Source organism: Thermobia domestica, chromosome 8 (assembly GCF_964235325.1).
Source record: "Thermobia domestica chromosome 8, izTheDome1.hap1.1, whole genome shotgun sequence".
Lineage (NCBI taxonomy): Eukaryota > Metazoa > Arthropoda > Insecta > Zygentoma > Lepismatidae > Thermobia > Thermobia domestica.
The window spans coordinates 23158122-23180987 of NC_137461.1; the positions used below are offsets into that span (position 1 = coordinate 23158122).

Consider the following 22866-nt stretch of genomic DNA (forward strand, 5'->3'; position numbering starts at 1 on the left):
TATTTACGATTATTTTTACAAAATTTAATTTAAAAGAAGAAGAAAAACTTTTCTGAATAGAATGAGTAATATGTCCAAGTACTCGTAAAAAGAAATGTTTTATGTTTTAGCTGAGGGACCTGTGCATCTGTCAGACTCCTTTTGTAAAGAAGGGTGTGATGCGTACGAATAAAGTTTGCTTTCTAAAACTTATTATTTTTTTCTGCTGTAAAAGCTCTATGCAGGGTGTTTCAAAACAACACCGACAACGTTTGGTAGGTGATTCCTGACACCAAGACAAGACAAAAAGTATAAACCAACCTGGGTACACAAATGCTTCCTTTCGGAGAATAGGCTAACATCTACTTGATTGACCGTTTTTGCTCGCAGTATTTGGACTTTGTGGTGCACAAACTCCCATTTTTTTTAATTCTCCCGTTTTTTCCGACTTTATTCATTCCATCATTTCATTCATTCTCATTATCACCGGGTCCTTGGCCTACACGACGTACCATGGAATGTGAAACAGATTTTTTTTTTTTTTTTTATTGATCATTTCGAAATTAATCTTTGCAGCTACCTCTTATTTTATTTGATTCTGAAAAGTAAGTGAAATATTTCCTTAATAGGACGGACGTCAGTGTGAGAAAAAGTCAATATTTTGCATTGCCGTTCGGACCTACTTGGCCATCAAATAAAAGTATTAACCTTGTATAGTACATCTGTGTATGCAAAAGCGTCAGTGGTGTCATAGAACCAGTTAGAAATTGTTACCAGTTACAAAACATTCGTATTTGGTTTTTTTTACAGTAGTAGTTTAAATTGCCATGCATAACAATACTCAAAAACATTGGGAAAATGCTAAATTTCCAATACATCTAATACAACACTGCCTAAGATGTTATCACGTGCTCTCTCTTACAACGATGCCTTTCCTATAAAGGTAACCAAGAAAGTTGTGTCGCTTTTTGTGGGGGCCTGTGTTCAATTGGCCCTCTCACCGTGATTGAATGCGAATGGAGGTCAGTTATTGGTGTGGGTATATCCAATATACTACCTGGTTGTGGCAGTTCAGTTACACCGTGACTTGCGTAAGGACAGTGAACATGGGATTTCCGAAGAGCGTCATAAGGGCATGTATGCTGTGAGTTCAAACTGGGGTCAAACGCCGCTGCAACAGGGCGGAAGATAGGCCAGGCCTTTCGTGAGGGTGTCGTGATTACGCGGACGGTGACGAAGCACTCGAAGACTCTACACGCGCCGAAAAACCAACACATGTACAAAATGATCTTTAGGCAGCAATTGAGGCGAACAGTGGCCAGACATGTGAAGAACTGGGACTACAATTCAGTGAGAGTGGAGAAACCATTCGGCAGTACCTCCATTAACTTGGGAAGCACTAAAAGTTGGGTCGATGGGTCCCACATGATTTGACTCTGGGCCAGAAGGCAACGAGAGCAAACACCTGTGTTTCTTTGCTGTCTCGTCTGAGGAAGAAGCTATTTCTGGACAGGGCGTTGACGTGTGACGAGAAGTGGGTTCTGTACGACGCTTCACGGGGCCATCATCATTGGTTAGCATTCCATGAACAGGTTCCAAAACAGCCGAAACCAGCACTGCACCCGAAGAAGGTCCTCCTTTGTGTTTGGTGGATTGCTTGCAGCATCATGCATCGGGAACTGCTACCAGCTGGTCAGAGCATCAGTGTAACTGTATACTGTCAGCAGTTGAGCCGTGTTCAAGAAAAAACTCAAAACTCTAGAGCCAGCACTTCTGAATCACAGAGGTGTCCTCCTGTTACGGGACAACACTAAGCCCCACGTGGCTAGGATGACCAGGGACACAATTTTACACTTTGGATGGGAAACCCTATTGCATTCGCCATACTCCCCGGACATTTCACCGTCCGATTATCACCTGTTTTGCAACCCCGCAAATGCGATCAAGAGAGGGAGGAAGGGGATACTGTTGTAAAAATCAGCATGGGAACTTGAAAGAATTTTCCGAAATGCACTCCTGTTGAGTGAACACACTATACCATCAGTTTTCAAAATTTCTGGGGCACCTCTTACCGTGTTCCAACAATAACAATACGTCACGTTCCAATATGATAGCCAACGTACAGTTACTTATTTGCGTATCTTCCCTCAAAATATTCTAGGAATGTATGTACTGTCAAAAAAAAAAAAAAATGTCCACAAAGGATATTTCTCTCTACTTATTTGTTAGGATATTCACACACATGGACGTGAGAAGTGACGCTATTGTTAATTTTCAATTTTAAAGTGGGCAGCCCATTTAATACATATTTGTAGATATTTAGTGTGGATACCTAATGATATTTTAAAACGATATTTGTTAGTGTAAAGAAAGAAAAAAAATGCATATACTGACAGTACAAACTTCAAACAAACTGAGGAAGTATTAGCCTATGTTTTCACACAAATGCACGCAATAAATTTTGTTCACAATGTAGTGACATACTAAACGAAGTAGAAAATATTACGTGACTATTTTGAATGAGTTGTTGTTTTCTCCTCTACAATAAGTAGAGATGCAGGAAATTACTATTAATGTTCTCGTCTGGAAATGAGAGATTAATTAGTATTATATTATTGACTGCGGGCGATTTTTTTTTTTTTTTTAACAGGAAGACTATAGCAGACCTTCCTTAATCGAGACTTAACTATGAAAATAATGAATGAAATTACCTGAACTTTCTTCGTGGCATTCCTTTATCACGTCTTTGCCGCTGGACTACATGTGCGTCTTTGGTACACGACTACCTGGGTTTGATTCCCGGTGGGAGAGCCTTGAAAAAATTTTGAACGCATGATGGTGTTGCGGATGCCACCTTATCCTGTAGGTCCACGTATCATGTAGCCTTAGTGCTTGAAAGGACGCAAAATTCCCATATAATCCAACCAATTTCCTGATTACACTGTAAAGACAGTCAATAAATTATATAAAGCACGAACTGTTACAAAAGAAAAAAAAAGTAAATAAAAGCTTAACATACTAAGAAATCATGTATGCCATTGTTCAGCTTACATGATTGCGGCCAACACAAAATAATAAGACATATTTAGAAAGATCATTTTTTATTTCTTGAAACGAGGGGCGACGGTTCTCTGAATGGATGTAATTTTCATATTTCCTGAATCTGTTCTATTTTGCCTATCTTGCTACTTGTTTTGTGTGTCCAGGCTGATTAGGGATTGAGCTACAAGCATTTGAAAGTAATTCTCTGAACTGTCACCAACCCGCCAGACAAGAAAAAAATAAATGTCATACCGATCGCGTTGACTGGTTCAATCTTGGTGGAGGCTTGTTACAAACTAGGGATGGCCAAAATTTTCCGGAATCCGGATTCCGGAAATTTTGTTTTCCGGAATCGGAAAATTTACTTTCCGGAATTCGGAAAAATTCCGGAATTCGGAAAAATTCCGGAATTCGGAAAAATTCCGGAATTCAGAAAAATTCCGGATTTCGGAAAAATTCCGACATTCGGAAAAAATCCGGAATTTAGAAAAATTCCGGAATTCGGAAAAATTCCGGAATTCGGAAAAATTCCGGATTTCGGAAAAATTCCGGAATTCGGAAAAATTCCGGATTTCGGAAAAATTCCGACATTCGGAAAAATTCCGACATTCGGAAAAAATCCGGAATTTAGAAAAATTCCGGAATTCGGAAAAATTCCGGAATTCAGAAAAAATCCGGAATTTTTCCGAGATCCGGAATTTTTCCGATTTTACTTTCCGGATTCCGGAAAGTAAAAATTCTGGAATTGGCCATCCTTAGCTAGTAGTTGTTAAAAGAGAAACACAATAATGAATAGGCTATATATACTGTATTAATTTCTTGTAGTTGGATATGTCTTTATCATTTACGTAGACAATTGCTACTGCAGTTATTTACTACTTTATGAGAAAGATCTTATTTTCACACACAAAAAAGTCGCCGGTATGTCTCAAACATTATCGCGTTCCCACCTGCAGCTGCTCCAAAGCACTGCAAACTACTTTTTAATCAGGCGAAAGGCAGTGAAGGAAAATAAATCTCAACAAATATTCTAATAACATTCGCTTATTGTCAACATACCTACAGTGAGCGCAGAAAGTGTTCGTACACCGTGCATAGTTTATATTGAAAACAGCTAGCATGAGAACGGGAGGTGGAAAAATATATATATAACCAGAATTAAGACTACACATTCATACATTTTATTTCTATATACAAGAGAAAGGCCAAACAAACACAATCACTGTTTTGTTCAGAAGAAAAGAGAGAATTCCTTTTTTGTAAACGCAAAAAGTCACCGTACACTTATGCTTGAATTAATGCTTATAAAGTATATTACGTTATTTAATATTTTGTGGGATTACCCTGTGCGTTAATGATTGTCTGTAATCTTCGTGGCATTGATTTCACCTGTAGTAGTTCGTAGTTCTGTAGCTTCGGGACTGATTATGTCCCATTCTTCTTGAATAGCTTTTCTTAGGCCTTCTTTAGTAGACAAGCTGTGCCTTCTGATTCTTGTCTCCAGAACAGATCATAGATGTTCTATGGGGTTCATGTCTGGGGATTGGGGAGGTGTGCGAAGCTGTTTCAAGGTATTATAGAGTCAGGGGCGGGTCCAGAGGGGGCAATCGCCCCCCCCCCACAAGAGGAAACTCTTATTTTATACATAAATAAACCCATCCATAACAAGTTTGGAGCTCTTAAAAGTAGCAGTATTACCGCCGACCGCCCCCCCCCCCAGAAGTCCGTCCTGGATCCGCCCCTGGCAAACCTTGCAGACAGGCCTTGTTCATCAGTACAAACAATAATTGCGATGTATAATGTTTCTATCACTGTGCGAAACCATAAAAAAAATAATAAAAAAAGAACTCGAAGACCAAGAGTGTTGAGTGAACAAGTTAAACGTTACATTATTAGGGAAAGAAAAAAGGTTCCAAAAAGTAGTTCTGTGCAATTGGCAACGGATCTGGAAACACGCGGTGTTAAAGTATCAGCCAGTACAGTGCGGAATATTTGCAGGGTATCATGGTCGGATAGCCAGGAAAATGTTCTGGGTGAACAAGACAAATCGTATAAAGAGACTAAAGTTTGAAAAAGAGTATAAAGATAAGGGATCAGGCTTCTTTCTGGAATAGGGTCATATTTTCGGACGAAAATAAATTTAATTTTATCGAGTCCAATGGGAGGCGTATGGTATGGCGCAAGGTGAATACAGAGATGAATCCTCAAAATCTCGTCTCTAAAGTAAGACACGGAGGAGGGTCCGTGCTCGTCTGGGGTTGTATGAGTGCCTCAGGAGTGTGTCGTCTCCACCTTATCGATGGAGTGATGATCTACAAAGTGTATATTAACATATTAAAGGAATATCTCCATACTAGTGGGCAGAAGATGGTTCTTGAAAACAATTTATTGTTCAGCAAGACAACGACTCCAAACATACAGCGGAAAATACTCGATTGTGGCTACTCTATACAGGGGCGGATCCAGGACGGACTTCTGGGGAAGGGGCGGTCGGCAGTAATACTGCTACTTTTAAGAGCTCCAAACTTGTTATGGATGGGTTTATTTATATATAAAATAAGAAAGTTTCCTCATGTGGGGGGGGGGGCGATGGCCCCGATCGCCCCCCTCTGGATCTGCCCCTGAGGTTTGCTATCTTTCTCAAAGACTTACCCTTCTTATGCACTTTAATAATTACTTTTCTTGTCTCCTCATTTGTTTCTGTTCGGTTGCTTCCCATTTCGACAGCCCACCGTGCAGTTTTTTCACTCCTATTCACAACTAAACTCATTCTGTTACTCGTCATGCTATACAGAGGTGTATACTCAGGTGAATACTAGTGAACCCCAGTTGTGGTATCTTTGTTTCGTATTCGTACGTCAGGTGTACGATCACTTTTTGCGTCTACTCTATATATTTTCTACGGAATTTATTTACTTTCTGACCATTAAACTTGTCTTTGTGGTTCTTTATTGATATATTCATAAAGCTTAGTTTTCATTATTCATATTGTGTGTGTTATTACACTTCTTAAATTTTCTGTTTCTTTTTCGCAGGCATTTTCGTTTTAATAGCATAGGTGTACGAACACTTTCTGCGCTCACTGTATGTACAGTAAATACAAATTGACTTTACGAAGTATACAATGTAATTGTTCAATAATTAACATAAGCAGGCATTCATTAATTTATATTAATATAATAGTTAACAAAACTAATAAGCGGGTGATTGATGACTCAGTGGTAGAGTTTTCATCTATGGTATTCTAACCCAGGACATGTGGGTTTTCGATGGCTAATTTTGTGTTCGAAAATTTTCCCGGTGGTACTCTTGGTTCCCTTTCTTATATTTGTTCCATCATCACTCATTAACGAATTTAGTTTATCAAAACTCTATAGCCATATATTCATTCTGTCCGTCAGTGAAACAAACAGTCTCAAGAACTATCTGATGGATTACCAATCAATTTTGGCCATGATGTACAGAGTCAATAGTTAAGAATCGAGTTCCCTGATGAATGTAATATTCAAACCGGAAGCGGTACAAATCAACCATTTCCGGTTTTAACGTTAATCATTATATAGTAAATATGGTAATAGATAGCGAGAAGCGGTTTCCAGTAATCGACATATATAACATTCATGTAGATAGCATGTTACCCAGTTTGTGCATCTGCTGAAAATAATGAGCTTAGGTATTTAGAGAGCATTTTCCGCTTTAGAAAATGTGTGCTTGGTAAAGAATGTAGAGATTTAGCTGAGTCAGGCACGTAGCTAGAATATGGTAATAGGAAGGGGGGGGGGGTCTGTCACGAAATACTATGGTTATTTACCAGGGGCTCAATCATTCTAAACTATTTTATTGGCAACATATATTGATTCGTTTAGCCAAGATTTCTAATGGGGGCATGATACTGTGGTTACACACCAGAGGCTCGATCAATCTAAATATTTTACTGACAACATACCCATATTGATTGGTTAGGACAATAAAATGAGGATATATTAGTAAGTATTTTAATAAGAAGCTATGAAGAAATCTCGAGTAAAAAATTATAAAAAAGTATTGAAAAAGATATAGTCTTCCGAGGTCATTCGAACGGTGTCGAGAATTTTGCGTCTGGGAAATTTGCGCCCTACCTCAAGAACAGGGAAAATTGCGCCTGCGATGTACCTCCACCGGGAAGTTTGAGACCTGCGAAATAAAAGAACCTATTGGAGCTTACGCATTTCCTCGGAGGGGCTGACATTACAGCATAAACAATCCTCCCCCCACAACCATGCCATTTGTGATTTATTTTCATTGTGGCTATATAAGGGGAGAATAAACTTCAATATAAGCCAAAAGAACACAACGGATCAACGCAATCACTGCTTCTTCCAGAGATGATTTTGGGGGAACACTGGCCTCCCCAGAGCTCTCAGAGTGCCCCCTCGGAGGAGACCAAAATAATACGTCTATAATATAATAATAAATAGAATAGTACCAGCAGTGACCCCCCTCCGGAATACTAAATGTGCCCCCCGGAACATTTTTCCTGAAAGAACGACTGAACGCAATTGTGTGTTTGAAGTGTAATTCCAGCAAGTAAACACACTGTACATAGTTTTCTTGATAATATTACTGAACTGATTTTACATTCACTTTACATTTTCTTTTCTATATTTTGTGTCCTGAAAAGCCAAACAACTCTCAAGGATTGTGAACAGAGATATCTGGGTAGAGCCAAACAGCCTTTTGTAGATTAAATTATACTCTTTGATTATATTAATAAATAATTATATATCAGTCATTTATACGTTTATTGTAAATTTTGTAGTATAATGAAAAATTGTATTTGTATGGATTGCCCTTTAGTGAACTAAAATTGTATTTTTTTTTCATTTGTTCGGAATATTATAACGGATGGAGTAACTCACTGAGACGATGAGAGGCAAGCCTAGTTCAAGTGCGAGTGGAAGTTACTTTACACAATACAATAATAAGTTGAATTGTAGGGCGCTAACATCCCAGTGCAAATATATAGCCGGCGCATTTTCCCCTCTTTTTGGGGTAGGGCGCAAACATTCCAGTGCAAATATATTGCGAGTGCATTTTTTCCTATTTTTGTGGTAGGGCGCAAAATTCTCGCATTCAAGGAAAATATAATGTCCGTGAAGTTGACAAGCCACTTATGTCAGACTCCAATTTCGACTTTAAACGTCGCTAGTGCTACGTTAGTGTTCGATAGTGACGCAAATCGTTAGTACTCCAACTGCATGCCAACACGCCCACTTCTAAGAATCATCTCAAAAGTGAGGTTAACCATTAGAGCAAGTAAGTGCTCATTGGTGCCATTAACATTAACGTTAAAGCCTCCATCGTACGGCCCTTTGAGTAATAATAACACCACGTTTTTTGCTAGTCTCAATGCGTCCCTATATTCTCGCGAATATTCTGACGTGCCCAAGTTAGTTACTTTTTTTTTGGGACTATTGTTTATGTTATTGTTTATTGTTTATTGCTAGTCTGCAGAGTAGTCCTTACATTAATATGCCATTGTCCTTGATAATCATTGCGTATTTACAAGCAATTTGTTATTACTGTTAGAAGATATCAAAAAACAAGATAAAATATACTACTTAACGGTTCATATTTTTCTTTTACAGTACATAAACGATTAATAATAATAATAATAATAATAATAATAATAATAATAATAATAATAATAATAATAAGAAGAAGAAGAAGAAGAAGAAGAAGACTATTCCAGCATAAAAGTTATCAATTGCATTACACTGGCAACAAGCGACGCATATTTTAACTTCATAAAAAATCGTTTCTCACGATTTTCTGGAAAACTACGTATGATAACATCTTCATTATGTCAAGTTGTTTATCTCAGTGTAATATATGTCTTACCTCTGGACAATATCACAGTAAAACAAAAATTAAATATTAGGAGTACATCGTACTTTTGGACTACATCTCATTAACCATGGGAAGATTGAGTAGTGTATACTTTAAGATATAAGTTTCAGCTTAACTTGCATCATACATTCTTAGGATTACAAAAAGGAAATTTGTTCGTTTGCATTTGAACAAAATTCTTAGGATTACAAAAAGAAAAAATAATTTTTCCGAATTCCGGAATTTTTCCGAAATCCGGATTTTTTCCGAAATCCGGAATTTTTCCGAATTCCGGATTTTTTCCGAAATCCGGAATTTTTCCGAATTCCGGAATTTTTCCGAAATACGGATTTTTTCCGAATTCCGGAATTTTTCCGAAATCCGGTTATTTTCCGAATTCCGGAATTTTTCCGAATTCCGGATTTTTTCTGAATTCCGGAATTTTTCCGAATTCCGGAATTTTTCCGAATTCCGGAATTTTTCCGAATTCCGGCATTTTTCCGAAATACGGATTTTTTCCGAATTCCGGAATTTTTCCGAAATCCGGATTTTTTCCGAAATCCGGAATTTTTCCGAATTCCGGAATTTTTCCGAAATCCGGAATTTTCCGATTTTACTTTCCGGATTCCGGAAAGTAAAAATTCCGGAATTGGCCATCCCTATTACAAACCCACCAGAAAGAAAGAAAGAAAGAAAAGAAATTTGTTGTTAAGGTGATAACATTTTTTCTGGTAGCAGAGGATTCTGCCAATTAAGATGAGATTTAATTTAAACTTTGAAGACTATACTTAAAGGAAACATTAAATTGTAATAAGTGTAAACCAAAACTAAACTGAACAAAACCAAAACTGGCGAGACAAACCATGGACACTGCATGCTAATACCCAATGTTTGATAACTAAAGTAAAATTTGAAACTGAAGATAAAACTTTTGAAATAAATAAGGTGGGTAGAAGTAGCGGAAAATTGAGTTGATTTTGAATTTAACGTCCCTTTCAGCAGCGAGACTATACTGATTAACGTGGAATCCGAACCACATGAGCTCCCTCCGGGAATCAAACCGGGCTCTCCTGCGCCAAAGACGCGTACGCTAACCGCTTAGCCACGAGGGATCTCTAGTAGCAGGGATCATTCGTTCATTCCTTCAGTCACCATCGTCAAATATCTTGCCAAACGTACAACAGATCCAAACATATTACAGCAGCAACTCTCCTAAAATAATAATATAATATAATATAAAATTGGTGTCCTTTCTGTAAGTTTCCCAGTTCCACACGGTATACGCTCGAGCTGTGCATAGTATAGCAAAATTGGTTATCCCATCAGGGGTATTTAAATCCTTGTAGAATAAAAGTCTGTTAGCTGTTAATAAATCTAGTTGAAGCGAAAGGTCTAATTTTATAATTCAATAGCAAACCTTCTTTTGTTTGTTCTTTTCTTAAACTTATAGCACAAAGCATTTAAAAGATAAAAGATTAAAACAAAACCAATCTGCTCGGTAACAACGGCCTTACTTTGCAAAATGGGCTTCGTAACTAAAAGCCTAAGGCTGTACACACACATTTTGTAAATCTTGTAATAAGTATAGTTCTGTGAATTGAACCTAGTACTTTGCATGCGAATACGCCACTGTTTTTTTTTTTTTTTTTCGATAGTCGTTATTGTATTGTTTCTAAAATAGACTTTAAAATAAATATTGTTAATTTTACAGAATTCAACTTGTCATATCTACAGAGGCATGGTTTCAACACGCCGCTGCTTTTCAAAGAGAAGACCGGTCTAGGATTGAGAGTTCCCAGTAATAACTTTGCTGTTAGTGATGTACGAATGTGTGTAGGTAGGTAAACATTATGTTTATGTAGTACAATAAAATATAATTTTGATGGGTTATTGCTCAGTTTTAAAAGATACTGACATTGATGTGATCGTGATGATGGAATTTAATTTTAAATCTTTATAATATATACGTAGTAATTAGAAAAAGTTAATGCACCACTAGCATTTTAAGGTATTTATGTACTAATTCAATATAGCATACTGTAAGTAGCAGTTTTTTCTTTCTTTCGTCTTGCTTGCTTGCATGCATGCATTCATTCATTCAGTACGGTAATGACTTTCCCGATTGCGGAAATCATTCAGCCTTCATTGATTTTAACGAACTTTTGCTATAAAAAGGTGCTGTATCTACTTGACGCTTAACAAATTTGTTCCATTTATTTTCTCTTGATTCTTATGCGAAAATTTAACCAAGTCTAAACACCAATTCCAATGGCCAACAACTCAGAAAGCAAAGGTCCGTAGAGTTAGGGCGACCATACGTTCGTTTTGACCGGGCCCAGTCCTGTTTTAGGGGGCGTCCCGTTGGAAAAAAGTAGTATTTGTCCCGTTTTATGCTAATGAAAAGTAATACTCCTTGTAAAGGTATTAATAATAACAAAGAGGCAAGAATTGAACTGAAATTACCCTACATTAAACTTGATCGGTTTTAGCACTTGCTTGTTTGTTGAAGAAACTTCAACGTGTCTTTTAGTAAATTAGAAGAGGAAAATACAAAGTTCGATATTCTATTGAAAACAACAGGAATGGTGTTGTGCCTACCTGGTACATCCACCCCGACGAGCATGTTTTTTCAATCATGAATAACATATGGACAAGGGAAAAATCTTCCTTATTTGTTGCAGCAATGAAAAATTATGTCACTAATACGGGTAAATTTAGAGAACTGTAGTGAATTTTATGAAGGACTAGTGAAGAATAAAGCTATTCTTGAGAAGATAGGTTCTTCTGGGAAATATTTGTCATTTTTTTCGTTCAAGAGTCAGCTTCTCACCCAATGTAATGTCAAGAATTCGAACTGGGGTAAAGGAGCAAGTGCAGTAAGCATTATATCTACTATATTGTAAGTTAAATGCAGTTTATAAGTATTTTATTGCTTATATATATTATATTATAATACAAATGTATTAGGTATTGCGTATGTATTAGGTATAAACAGGAACTAATTACGCACTGACCTATTTCTCATTTCCCAGGGTTTTTAAAAAGCTGGAACTTGCCTCGTTTTGAGCTGAAAATTTTATGGTCACCCTACGTAGAGAAAAATATTTTACATTCGTACCACCCAAATTATAGTCCATCTTTATGGACAGTCATCAAAATCGAATGAGTTCTGTAGATCACATTCGAATACTTCAGTAATTTTCATTTGAATTTCCTAATAAAATAAAATGACAAAAATATATAAACATATAGAATTTATTTACTTACGTGGGCAAACAATGAGTTTATACGAGTTGTGGTCATAAAATTTCTGAATCGGCTATATTATAAAGTAGAATTTTGTTTTAACTATACACTAACAGATGTGGTTACCTTCAGGTAGCACCTGTGTGGAGGGACTCATTTTGCTAGGCGGCAGTAGCCGGCAGTATTCATTTAGCTGGTTTACCTTTAAAGTTGCGCAGTATGTTTATGCTGGTGCTGGATATCCGAAATATCATCAAATGTATGTTGTTTTAAGACTTATTTCATTGATATTTGGGAACAGCCAGACATCGTATGATGCTAACTAACGATGAATTTTTCGGCTACTCCAATAAGACTGGGTAAAGTGGTCTATGACTCAGTCCAGTGCATGAGGGGGCGCGGTGGCTCAGTGGTAGAGCGTTCACCTCCGGTGCTTGGGATTCCTGGTTCGATCCCAGCTCGCGCCGTATGGACTTTGTGGTGGACAAACATCGTGCTCGTGGGTTTTCTCGGGGTTCTCCCGTTTCCTCCCACTTTCTTCATTCCACCATTTCATTCATTTCTCATAATCATCATCTCCTTTAGCCTAACCGGCAAAAGCGTGGAACGTAAAACCTAAAGATTTCATTTCATTTTCAATCCAGTGCATATTCAGACATGTCAGGAATCCAGTATATTATGGGAACAAGTCAGAATATACTCAAATGCAGATGGCCTCTGGTGCATGGGGACCCGGGTTCAAACCCTACTCCCGCCAAGTGAACTTTGTGGTGGACAAACACCGTGTGCGTGGGTTTTCTCGGGGTTCTCCCGTTTCCTCTCACTTTCTTCATTCCACCATTTCATTCATTTCTCATAATCACCGCCTCTTTAGCCTAACCGGCATAACCGTGGGACGTAAAACTCAAAGATTTCATTTCTCAGACTCAAATGCAGATGGCTGCATGACACCATAGCAATGCTATTTTCCTCGCATATACAGAGATTAAATTATCTGATGCTTCGTAATTCCAATGTACGTAATTATTTAACAACGGAAGAAAGTGACGAAACCATACTTTATTCACTCTCTCTCTCACACACACACACAAATCGTATTTTAATGTATGTGTAAATGGGGAAATAAGAATTTAAATCCTAATTGAGGAAGAGGGATGTTCAACATCACTCTTCTAATCCTTTCTGGTGATAACTTTTATATTACCCACTGTCTTCGTTCACTAAATGTTTTGGACTGAAGTTGTATAATCTCAGAAGCGACCAATACATATTTAAAACTCATATATCCAGTGAATGTACTACAAAATTTACTGTTACATTTTCTTATTGTAGATTTTTTTAAAAATCGTTAGCAGTTTTTGTTGTGTAATATTGATAAGTTATTTAAAAAAAAAAAACTTAATTGGTGCAGAAATAGCTCTCACATTTTCATGATGAAATAAAATTACAGTATTTTCTCTGTATATAATTTACTGTTTCTTTCTTGAGTTTTAAAGGTATGGCTTATTTTAGGGCCGATATGGTATTTCCACTTATTGCGTCCTATATGCCTTTACAGGTTCAAGACGAATTCTTGATGTAATGGACGTTAACACACAAAAGAATATCGAGATGACGATGAAAGAATGGCAGAGGTATTACGAGGATCCGAAGAAAGATAAATTGCTGAATGTTATTAGTCTTGAATTCAGTCATACGAAACTCGAAAACTATGTACAAACTCCTACTGTGGTAAGCGTCTTAACTTTTTCCTTAGCTTTTAGATACTTTAATATTTAAGTATTTCAATAAATGTGTAATCACTGATTTCCTTGTTAACTCTGTGCTTGGTTATTATTAAAGCATGGAATTTGTGGTCAAACAAACTGCTAAAAATAATAAGCATTAAAAAAAATAGATAATATGCAACGTATAATATGAGAAACAACTTTAAATTAGCAACAGAATTTGACTTATGTAAGTAATTTAACTCGTTTAAAAAAGGACCAGAATGTGTGAGAAATATATGGGTTATTGGTAAAGAGCCCGTACTTCTGGCTTGGTTGAATCTCCGGCTGTGAACTTGCGGACACTCTATACCTTCTCAGGGATCTTTCAGTTTCCTTCTAGTCAGTCCACAAATTTTGACATCATTCACGTGTATAACATCCGTCTACTTTCGTCTTAAACGACGTAACTGTTGGACGTTAAAGATTTCCTTTTACTGTATATCAAGTAGTTCGTTACAGTTCTACTGCACAGAAGTTGTGTCCTTAATACTCAGGATTTCCTTACCTATATCAAAAAGCATGCCAACCGTGTACGAAGTCATTACAAGATTTCTGTTCTTATAAAAGATTTCTGTTAGTTGTTGCGCCAAAATCTTATAGCAGCAAATATGTCATTGATTAAGATGTCCGCGAACATCGAAACAAAACAAAACAAAAAAGTTATTCATTTTGAGGCATATTACGCTAAACTCCGTTAAGCGTCTTTGACAAATTTTAGGAAGAGAAAAAAATCTGACACTTTTTTTTTTTTTTTTTTTAAACAAAAAAGATAACAATGATACGAATAAATGTATTATGTGTCACTTTTGCATGCCGTTTAAACGTAAGTGGCCTCAGAAAATTGATATATTGTGTTGAACTTAACAGATGTTAGCATAACAATAAGTTAAGTTTAAAATTCCGTGAAAAAATACCTTGTTTTCTTTTTGTAAGGTCAAGTAAATTGGATTTATAAAGATACTTTAATTTTAAACATGGTGACTTTTTTTAGCAAAAACGTACAAATTAAATAATTTCATCAAGATACTCTTCGTAATGTTAGTGTAAGGACTCTTCATAATGTTAATGTAATAATCTAAGGACTTATCAGGGTTCAGCATAAGAAGCAAACTTCGAAGCCATTTTTCACCTTGATCTAACGAGTTTTAGACATTAACGTTTTAGCCATAGATAGCAGGCAACTGAAAGTTCATTTAAGAAACCAAGGAAAGAAAGAAAAAAATCAGAAAAAAGTGGACTTAACCGGATTTACTATAACAGACCTTACTTGTTCTCTGACAGTTATACTTTTTTTTTTTTTTTTTTCTTTCTTGTCGTTTATGGTTATATGAACTATATGGTACAATATCAATAAGATTCAAGCTTAACATGACTATATTTCAACTTTGCTAAATGAAAGAGACTAAAATTCGTATTAACGAAGTTGATGATAAAAATGCTTATTTAGTTACAATCCTCTTAAATGCAGATGTGTAATGAAAAAGTTACAAAGTTGATAATAGCTTATGGCATATAATTTTAGAATACATTGTAAATTTTTCTTATCTGGCCGCTCATAAACCATGATCATTTTGGTTCAGAACCTCAAAGAGAAATGGGGATGAAATTCCTTAAGTAAGAAAAATAAGCCACCCCAATTGCAAATAAAATTGTATTAGTGCTTCATATATTCAGTAGTGGGTTTTTAAAAGGAAGAAAAAAATATCCAGCGAGACAAATTTGTTCTGGCAGTTCTTTGTCCTAAAGGAGAAATCTCACTTTAATACAAGAAGTCAGTAATCAATAGTGTTTCGAAGAATAAAACACTGAAAATCTTTTTTCATTGAATAAAATAAAATAAATAAATAAAACAGATCTCTACATAAAATATCGCATTACTGAGAAAACGTTCATATGAGCTTAGTTGGATTTCTTCTGATTAAGCATAGGAAAAATGAGCTTCCAATACTAAAGAAACTCCTCCCGCCATATACTACTTACCTAAAATTATTATTAAAAATACGTATTTACTGCAGAACGGAAGCATCATTATAAGAAGAAGGAAAACTGAGTTTCATGAAGTTACAAATATAAAGTTCACCCTCGCTTTATAAAAATCAGTTGATTGGATTATTGTATTAAAAATCAGAAATTTGTAGTTGCTTCTGGAAGTTAACGGAATGAAAAGCACCTCGATGTGTCAAATATTTAAAAGGAATATTGTAGGAATACCCGTTGAACTTAGTAATTTGTAATAACAGTTAGTTGCACGTAGTTGAAAATACATTAAAGTACTAATCACAAGTTTCTCTACATCTACATTTGTGTTGTAGGTGCGTCAGATCGACTGGGTAGATTGTGTGTGGCCACGTCACTTAAAAGAAAGCCAAACAGATCCTACCAACGTATTGGATGAAATGATGTATCCAAAAGTACAGAAGTATTGCTTGATGTCAGTGAAAGGTTGTTACACAGACTTCCACGTGGACTTTGGTGGTACGTCGGTATGGTACCACATTTTAAGAGGCAGCAAGGTAAATATTTAGAGTATTGTAGAGGAAATATTTAGAGGAAACGAGTTCGAATATATCATAAATGGAAAGTTTCAATTAGTGTGTAATTTGTTACATTTGAAGACCAGAATATATTATAGTAAATTCTATTTTGAAATTATGTAATTGTTTGCGTTAAGAAGTTACAAACAAAAAGATGATGTATAAATTACGGAGACATACTTCTGATTGTTCTGTAACCATATTACAGTAGACTCCCGAGTACCCTGCCTAATGTGGCGGAAGGGCAGGCCGGATAACAAAAAAGCCTGATAGGCCGGAGTAGTTCTACGAACTCATTAAACATACCCCAAGAACAATTTACGAATACAGTACTGTACATAGTATGCAGTTATAATCAGGAACAGAGGCAAGCGAGACTGTATTTAGGTTCGTTACACACTGACGAAACAATGAACAAGGAGCAGAACGCTGCTCTTTTCATCTCACAACTTGTATATTTTACACGCGACACGTACGAGGATCGTAGCAGACGCCTGCTTCCAATGCCTTGTCAATATTGTTAATGTAACGCCTTGCCTTCCTCGTTTAATTGCAATAAAAGAAAACTAGGCGTGATAGTCGCGAGTCTACTGTACTTTGTTTTAGCTGAAAAATTCCTTCGCAAAGCGTGAAACCCGGAAATTATTATTAGTCTAAGTCGGAGAGTAAGCCGGAGTGTTAATTAAAAATCTTAACGTTTTTGCCCAAATCAAATCGTAATTTTTGTAAAATATCTACCTAGGTACCAAATTTACTTCCACACCACTTATTTCGTTCATCATCATCATCATGATATTATTATTATTATTATTATTATTATTATTATTATTATTATTATTATTATTATTAGTTGTAGGATAAGTAAAAACACATACCAAATTAAGGTTAAGAAATATACAAAATTGTATGTTTTTCAACAATGTAACCTAAGTATTACTAGTATGTGCTGTTACAGTCTCTGAAAGATTTTGTAAGAAGAAATCGTATATGCTTACCCAATTTTGTATTCGATTGTACAGGACAATAATTATTTATACTAATAATAATTAAATTTTTGTGTTACTATTAACCACCAATATGTTGTATTTCTCTCTCTCTCTCAGATCTTCTGGCTGATCCCGCCGACTGAGAAAAATTTGCAGCTGTACGAGCAATGGGTGCTATCAGGGAAGCAGGGCGACGTATTCTTTGGTGATACCGTGGAAAGATGTAGTCGGGTAACGCTGTCAGAAGGCAATACATTCTTTATTCCTACTGGCTGGATTCACGCCGTATACACTCCTCGGGATTCGTTAGTATTTGGCGGCAATTTTCTTCATAGTTTCGGGATTGAAAAACAATTAAAGACTGCTCAAGTTGAAGATACTACTCATGTAAGTATTACGTTCATGTCAAGAACTGCCTATGTATCTTAACAATTTGTGTCGTGTTATAGAATAAGAATATGTACGTAATAAAACTCAGTCAATGCTGCTTCTTGTGTATGGTATTTCTGGAAATGTTAAGTTTTGGAATAATACTTTTCAGTGTAAAATATAATCGTGCCTGTCATACTGTATAGATGTGATTGTTACTTGCCAAATCGCAGAGAACGAAAGAGTAAAAATTTTTTCTATTTATTTGTGTTGTTTAACATCCCACGATGCACCGGGGCCAAAGCAGACTGAAAATGAAATTGATGATAAACGGGGGAATAAAGAAAGTAGGAAAAAACGGGAGAAACAATGCCCTCTTGGCGGAAGCTGGGATCGAACCAGAGACGCTACCTCCCAAAGGTGAGCGCTATATCAGTAAGCCACTGTGGCGCCCTGGAAAAGGATTTCGGAAACAAAAGTTTCGAGGTAACTGCTTGGTGTTAAGGGTGAGGAACAAGTGGTGAAAATGGAAAATATTTACAGTGCGAAACTTTACAAGAGGTAAAAGTTACTTAAATATCTCTGTATATCTATTCATTTTTTATTATTGTTAATGTATTTTCCGTGTTTTTATTATAATTCTTCAACATCCAACAATAATTTATTGTGGGTAGCCATTAATAATTGTACCTATATCATTTCTTTATCCGTATTTCACCTGGGCATGCTCACTTCCGGAACCACTTCCCCGTACTTCTACTTGAATTGTATTTCACCTCTTAACACTATCTATCATACGAATAATAAGATGAAAAATGTCTAAAGTGCACAAGGAACACTTAGTTCGCATGGGAACTATATGCAGGTTATGTGCGTGTAGAACTGGAAAGTTGAAAAAAAAATAATAATAATAATAAAATAAACTTCTGAAATACCTTAATTGAGTATTTTGGAGAAATATAATTTGATTTTTTAAGAAACTAACATTTTTTTTCTATTTTTATTACATATTTCCTCTCTCTCTGGAAAACATTGTTACAGTTCGCAAAGAGAATACAAAATTTGTAAGTCATGTATACGAATGAACGTTGTTCAGTTACTGTTTATCTTGTTGAGAGTAACATTGGTAAGATCCGAACTGCAAGCAAAGAATAAAAAGTAGTACGAGGGTTGTATCAAAAGTACACGCCGTTTTACCAAAGTTCAAAATCTAATAAAGGTAAATTAATATGATTATACGTGAGTCCGCTTTAGACTTTAAGGTTTGACTTGCATGATTTCAAACTTTGTGTTTGTTTTAAATATATTCACCTGTGAAAGACTTTTTCGATTCTTTATATATGAAATGACTGATTTCACCATAGAGATGCCTAAATAAAGACTGGGATTAGGATTTAGATTTCTGGGTTTTCTGTAGTCATGTTAGCCCGTCATATATGAGCGGTGACCTCCTTCGGCGATCACTATCCGAGGTAAAGAAAGAAAAAAAAAAGGAAGCGGCCTGTTTGTTAGGTACTATCCCGTCATTTGCCCGGTGTAAATGAGGAAAACTTCATTCAGGGTGGTTGGCCTGAAAAAAACTTTTTCAACCGAGTGTCCAGCCAACAAAGATTTTGTATGTTGTGAAATAGGTATCGATATTCTTTGTCAATTGAAGGAAGTGTATGAAACACTGCTCTTGTTGATTGCACTGTGCAGAAGTGAGTGCGTGAATTTACGAAGAGAGGGAGAGAGGTAGTCAGCTGAAGATCTATCAAGCTTTGGAAACCCATTTTGGGTAACTACCTCAGAAAACGTTTCTCCTGGTGAGGCCCTTTTCGTTTGAGGACAGAAAACTAACTGTTGAGGTTATCTGTAACCACCTTGCATCGTAGAAACTTTTTTGACAGGCTTCTTGAAGTTGTCAAAGTTGGTTCACGTTACGTCTCCTGACAGCTGATGGATGAAGAGAAGATGATAGTCTCCCGAGTAAGGATTTTTATAGGTAAGAACATCGAAGCGATGCCTTATCCATTCTGCTTCCAAGAACCCAGTGACCTCGGTCAGTTTTTAAAACTGAAGAATTCATTGCAAGGGAGACATTTTATGTCGTGTCTAAAACATATATCCCAAAATAACTTTATAGATACTTTTGAAATATAGATACACAGACTGCGACAACGTGTGAAGGTGGATGGAAATAGCGTTAAGTGACAGAAAGGTCTTACCCAATCATTGAACGTGACCGACCGCACTTTCGGTTCTCACTTTGTAATATAAGTTATTTAAGGTACCACCCGGTATTCGACTTGCTATTATTAAGAATAAGGAATATTAAAAAGTAATTTCAAAGTGACATTACCCTTCAATAACTACCATAAGAATGCTTAAGCTACATTTATCACTACACCAGGCTATTGGCTAAACCCAAGCAAAGGAAGCTATGTAGATGGCAATTATAGAATATGGAGAACTGAATAATTTAGTGGTTATAGACTTCTCGTAGCACTATAATGGTTGAATTGTCAGCTGACTTCAGCAAAACTCACTATAGATCTGTGTTCTGTTTTTAAATATTTATCCTAGCAGGGGGAGGGGACTGGTTTTAAATTGTACTGATTTAAACCAGTCAGTCCTGCTTGTGAATGAATCAAGAGATCAAGGAAAAGGTACGAAGAATAATTAAAGCAACTCGAGATGACATGAATAACAACAGTCTTCTGAGTTGATATAAGAAAGGATGCAGTAGTAAGCTTTGTTCTTACGACAATGGATGTTCGTGTTTTTAACCATAGCGAGTTATTTTGTATGAGTTATTTTATGTAATATCTGTTAATGTGCTAATAAATGTGTTTTCAATTTCCAGGTTCCGCAAAAGTTTCGCTATCCTTTCTTCACGGAAATGTTATGGTACGTTTTGGAGCGCTACGTGCATTGTTTGTTGGGGAGAACTCATTTAGATTTACCAAGTGACGAGAAGAATAAAGCAGTACAGGACGAAGGCGGGGGGCCCCACAACGGGGATAAAATGGTAAACGGGAACAAAGATGGCGTCAAAGAAGAATCGGAAGTTAAGCGGGAACATGTGCATTTGACGCCGCACGAACTTCATGGCTTGAAAGCCATTGTAATGTACCTTCACTCACTTCCAACTAATAAGAAAAACGTACCAGAACTGATCAAAGATCCTATTGCTTTAATCAAAGATGTGCGAACGCTTGTGGAACAACATAGATATGATAATCCGGAATTGGCTGTGACAGGGAAACCAATTCTCAAGCCTCCAGAGGAGGATGAACGGGTGAGCATGATTTTTGTAGTGTTTAAATGTTACTTTTTAATAGTTGCTCTAGAAACAAGTTGAGTCCTCATAATGACTAGTCATTAGGATGAAACCTGAACAGTTGTCAACAATCCTAATTAGAATATCCTCTTAATTAGGCGGTATTTCTGTGATAATACATAGAACCCCCTCCCCTAATCTGAAAGACTTCTACTCATCACAATCTGTTTTTATTGGAAAGGAAACTGCCACTACCAGATCAATGTGTTGAATCTCTTTTTAAGCAGAACATTACTCCTCCCGACGAGAGACCGCAAGACCATGGACCTTTGAGACGAATTTCAAATAAGCAGAATAGGGACTTGCCGTGTAAATTTAAAGGCTTATATTCCTAAGAGTAACATTACATGGCGATCAGATAAAAGAGTTCTTGAAAAGGAAGGGAAAGGGATTAGGTGTGCAGTAAACATGTTAATTAAATATGGAAACCTCAAGTTTAGCTCGTAAATAGAAAAATCGTTCCGGGAAGATGTAAACATTTCTTCAACTTCAGTATGCTTGTGATCTTTGAATTCCAAAGTGAAGGTAAGATTATATTCCTAAAGCTGATTTTCTAATTAGTCGTTCTCTAGAGCTAATTTTCCTAACAGGTACGTAATTCTAGCTTTCTATATTTAATTAACGTGTGAGCAGATTATTTAGTTCCTTTCCATTTCAAATATAGTCTCAAAAGACAAGAAAACTTCAGTAGTGGAAAATCAAAGCCCTCAGATTCAGAAGAACATTAGGTAGGAATGTATTTTTATATGTTCCTGTAGTTGAAATATTCGTGGTTTAACGATTATGCATCTTATAGATGGGAAATTGTATTAATTCATGTACTAAGTTGCTGTGAATTCTGTTCTTTTAATGACTTACATTCCTATGTATTCTCTTATTTTAAATCATTCATTGCAAGCGGTATCTAAAGGTACCACTCTGTTTTTGACCGGTTCCTTGTAAACAAAGCCAAGTGCAACCTGTAACCAAACATGGAATTCGAGGATTTACAAAAACTTACTGTTAATCCGAAAAGCGACCAGTTTTGGGAGAATTTTTCTCCTGACAGCAAAACTTCGGTTCCGCTCTTCATATCTTCTAGTTGGAATAAAAAATTGTAGAGTTTGTTTTGAATACGTTAGTTTTGCGAAAAGCCTAAAAACAATCTAGGAATCTTATTTCTAGTTTTTTTTTTTTTTTTCTCATAATATGTCTCATCTGATTCTGACGGTGAAAGAAAATTATTTTTTTGTGCTAGAAAGAATGAAATATACTGAAACAAAAAGAAAACTAAAAAGGGATCTGACTTATATAAACAATTTACCGACAGAATATAAAATAGACTTTTTAAAAAAAATGAAGATTTGAGAAGCTCTGTAATTTACGCGAACCCTTTAATTTTAATTGTACACCGTGATATCTAACTTGGTAAATCATTGCATCCCCTGTACGTAAAAAGAATCTCTCTATACAACTACAATTTTAGTTTTAAAAAAATTTAGGTGCTTTGCTTAGCGGTTTTACTGTAATTAAATCTTAATTAACGACTCATTATTAGTGCCCTGTTGGTTAAAAAAAAAAAAAAAAAACGGATAGTTTATCCAGACGAATAACTATGTAGCAGAAGGTAAGATTAAGCATGTTGAATAATCTATACACGTTGTCATTTGTTCTGTGTTGTTTTAATCGTATATGGTGGATACAAAATAGTGGCAATAGGTTCAATGTACAGTCGTGACCAAAGTTTCTTACCGATCGTGTATTGACTTTTC

The 22866-nt window shown here is 36.1% G+C and overlaps 1 protein-coding gene across 3 annotated transcripts in view; it reads left to right on the top strand.

Moving 5' to 3' along the window:
• Kdm2 (Lysine demethylase 2) overlaps positions 1–22866 on the top strand; it is a 173645-nt gene that overhangs the window by 107674 nt on the left and 43105 nt on the right. For all 3 annotated transcript variants that reach the window (XM_081768252.1, XM_081768251.1, XM_081768253.1), the window contains exons 3-7: positions 10601–10726; positions 13694–13866; positions 16217–16417; positions 17542–17811; positions 20639–21073. In XM_081768252.1, the coding sequence (XP_081624378.1) occupies positions 10601–10726; positions 13694–13866; positions 16217–16417; positions 17542–17811; positions 20639–21073 (1205 nt within the window). The remainder of the gene's footprint in view (positions 1–10600; positions 10727–13693; positions 13867–16216; positions 16418–17541; positions 17812–20638; positions 21074–22866) is intronic.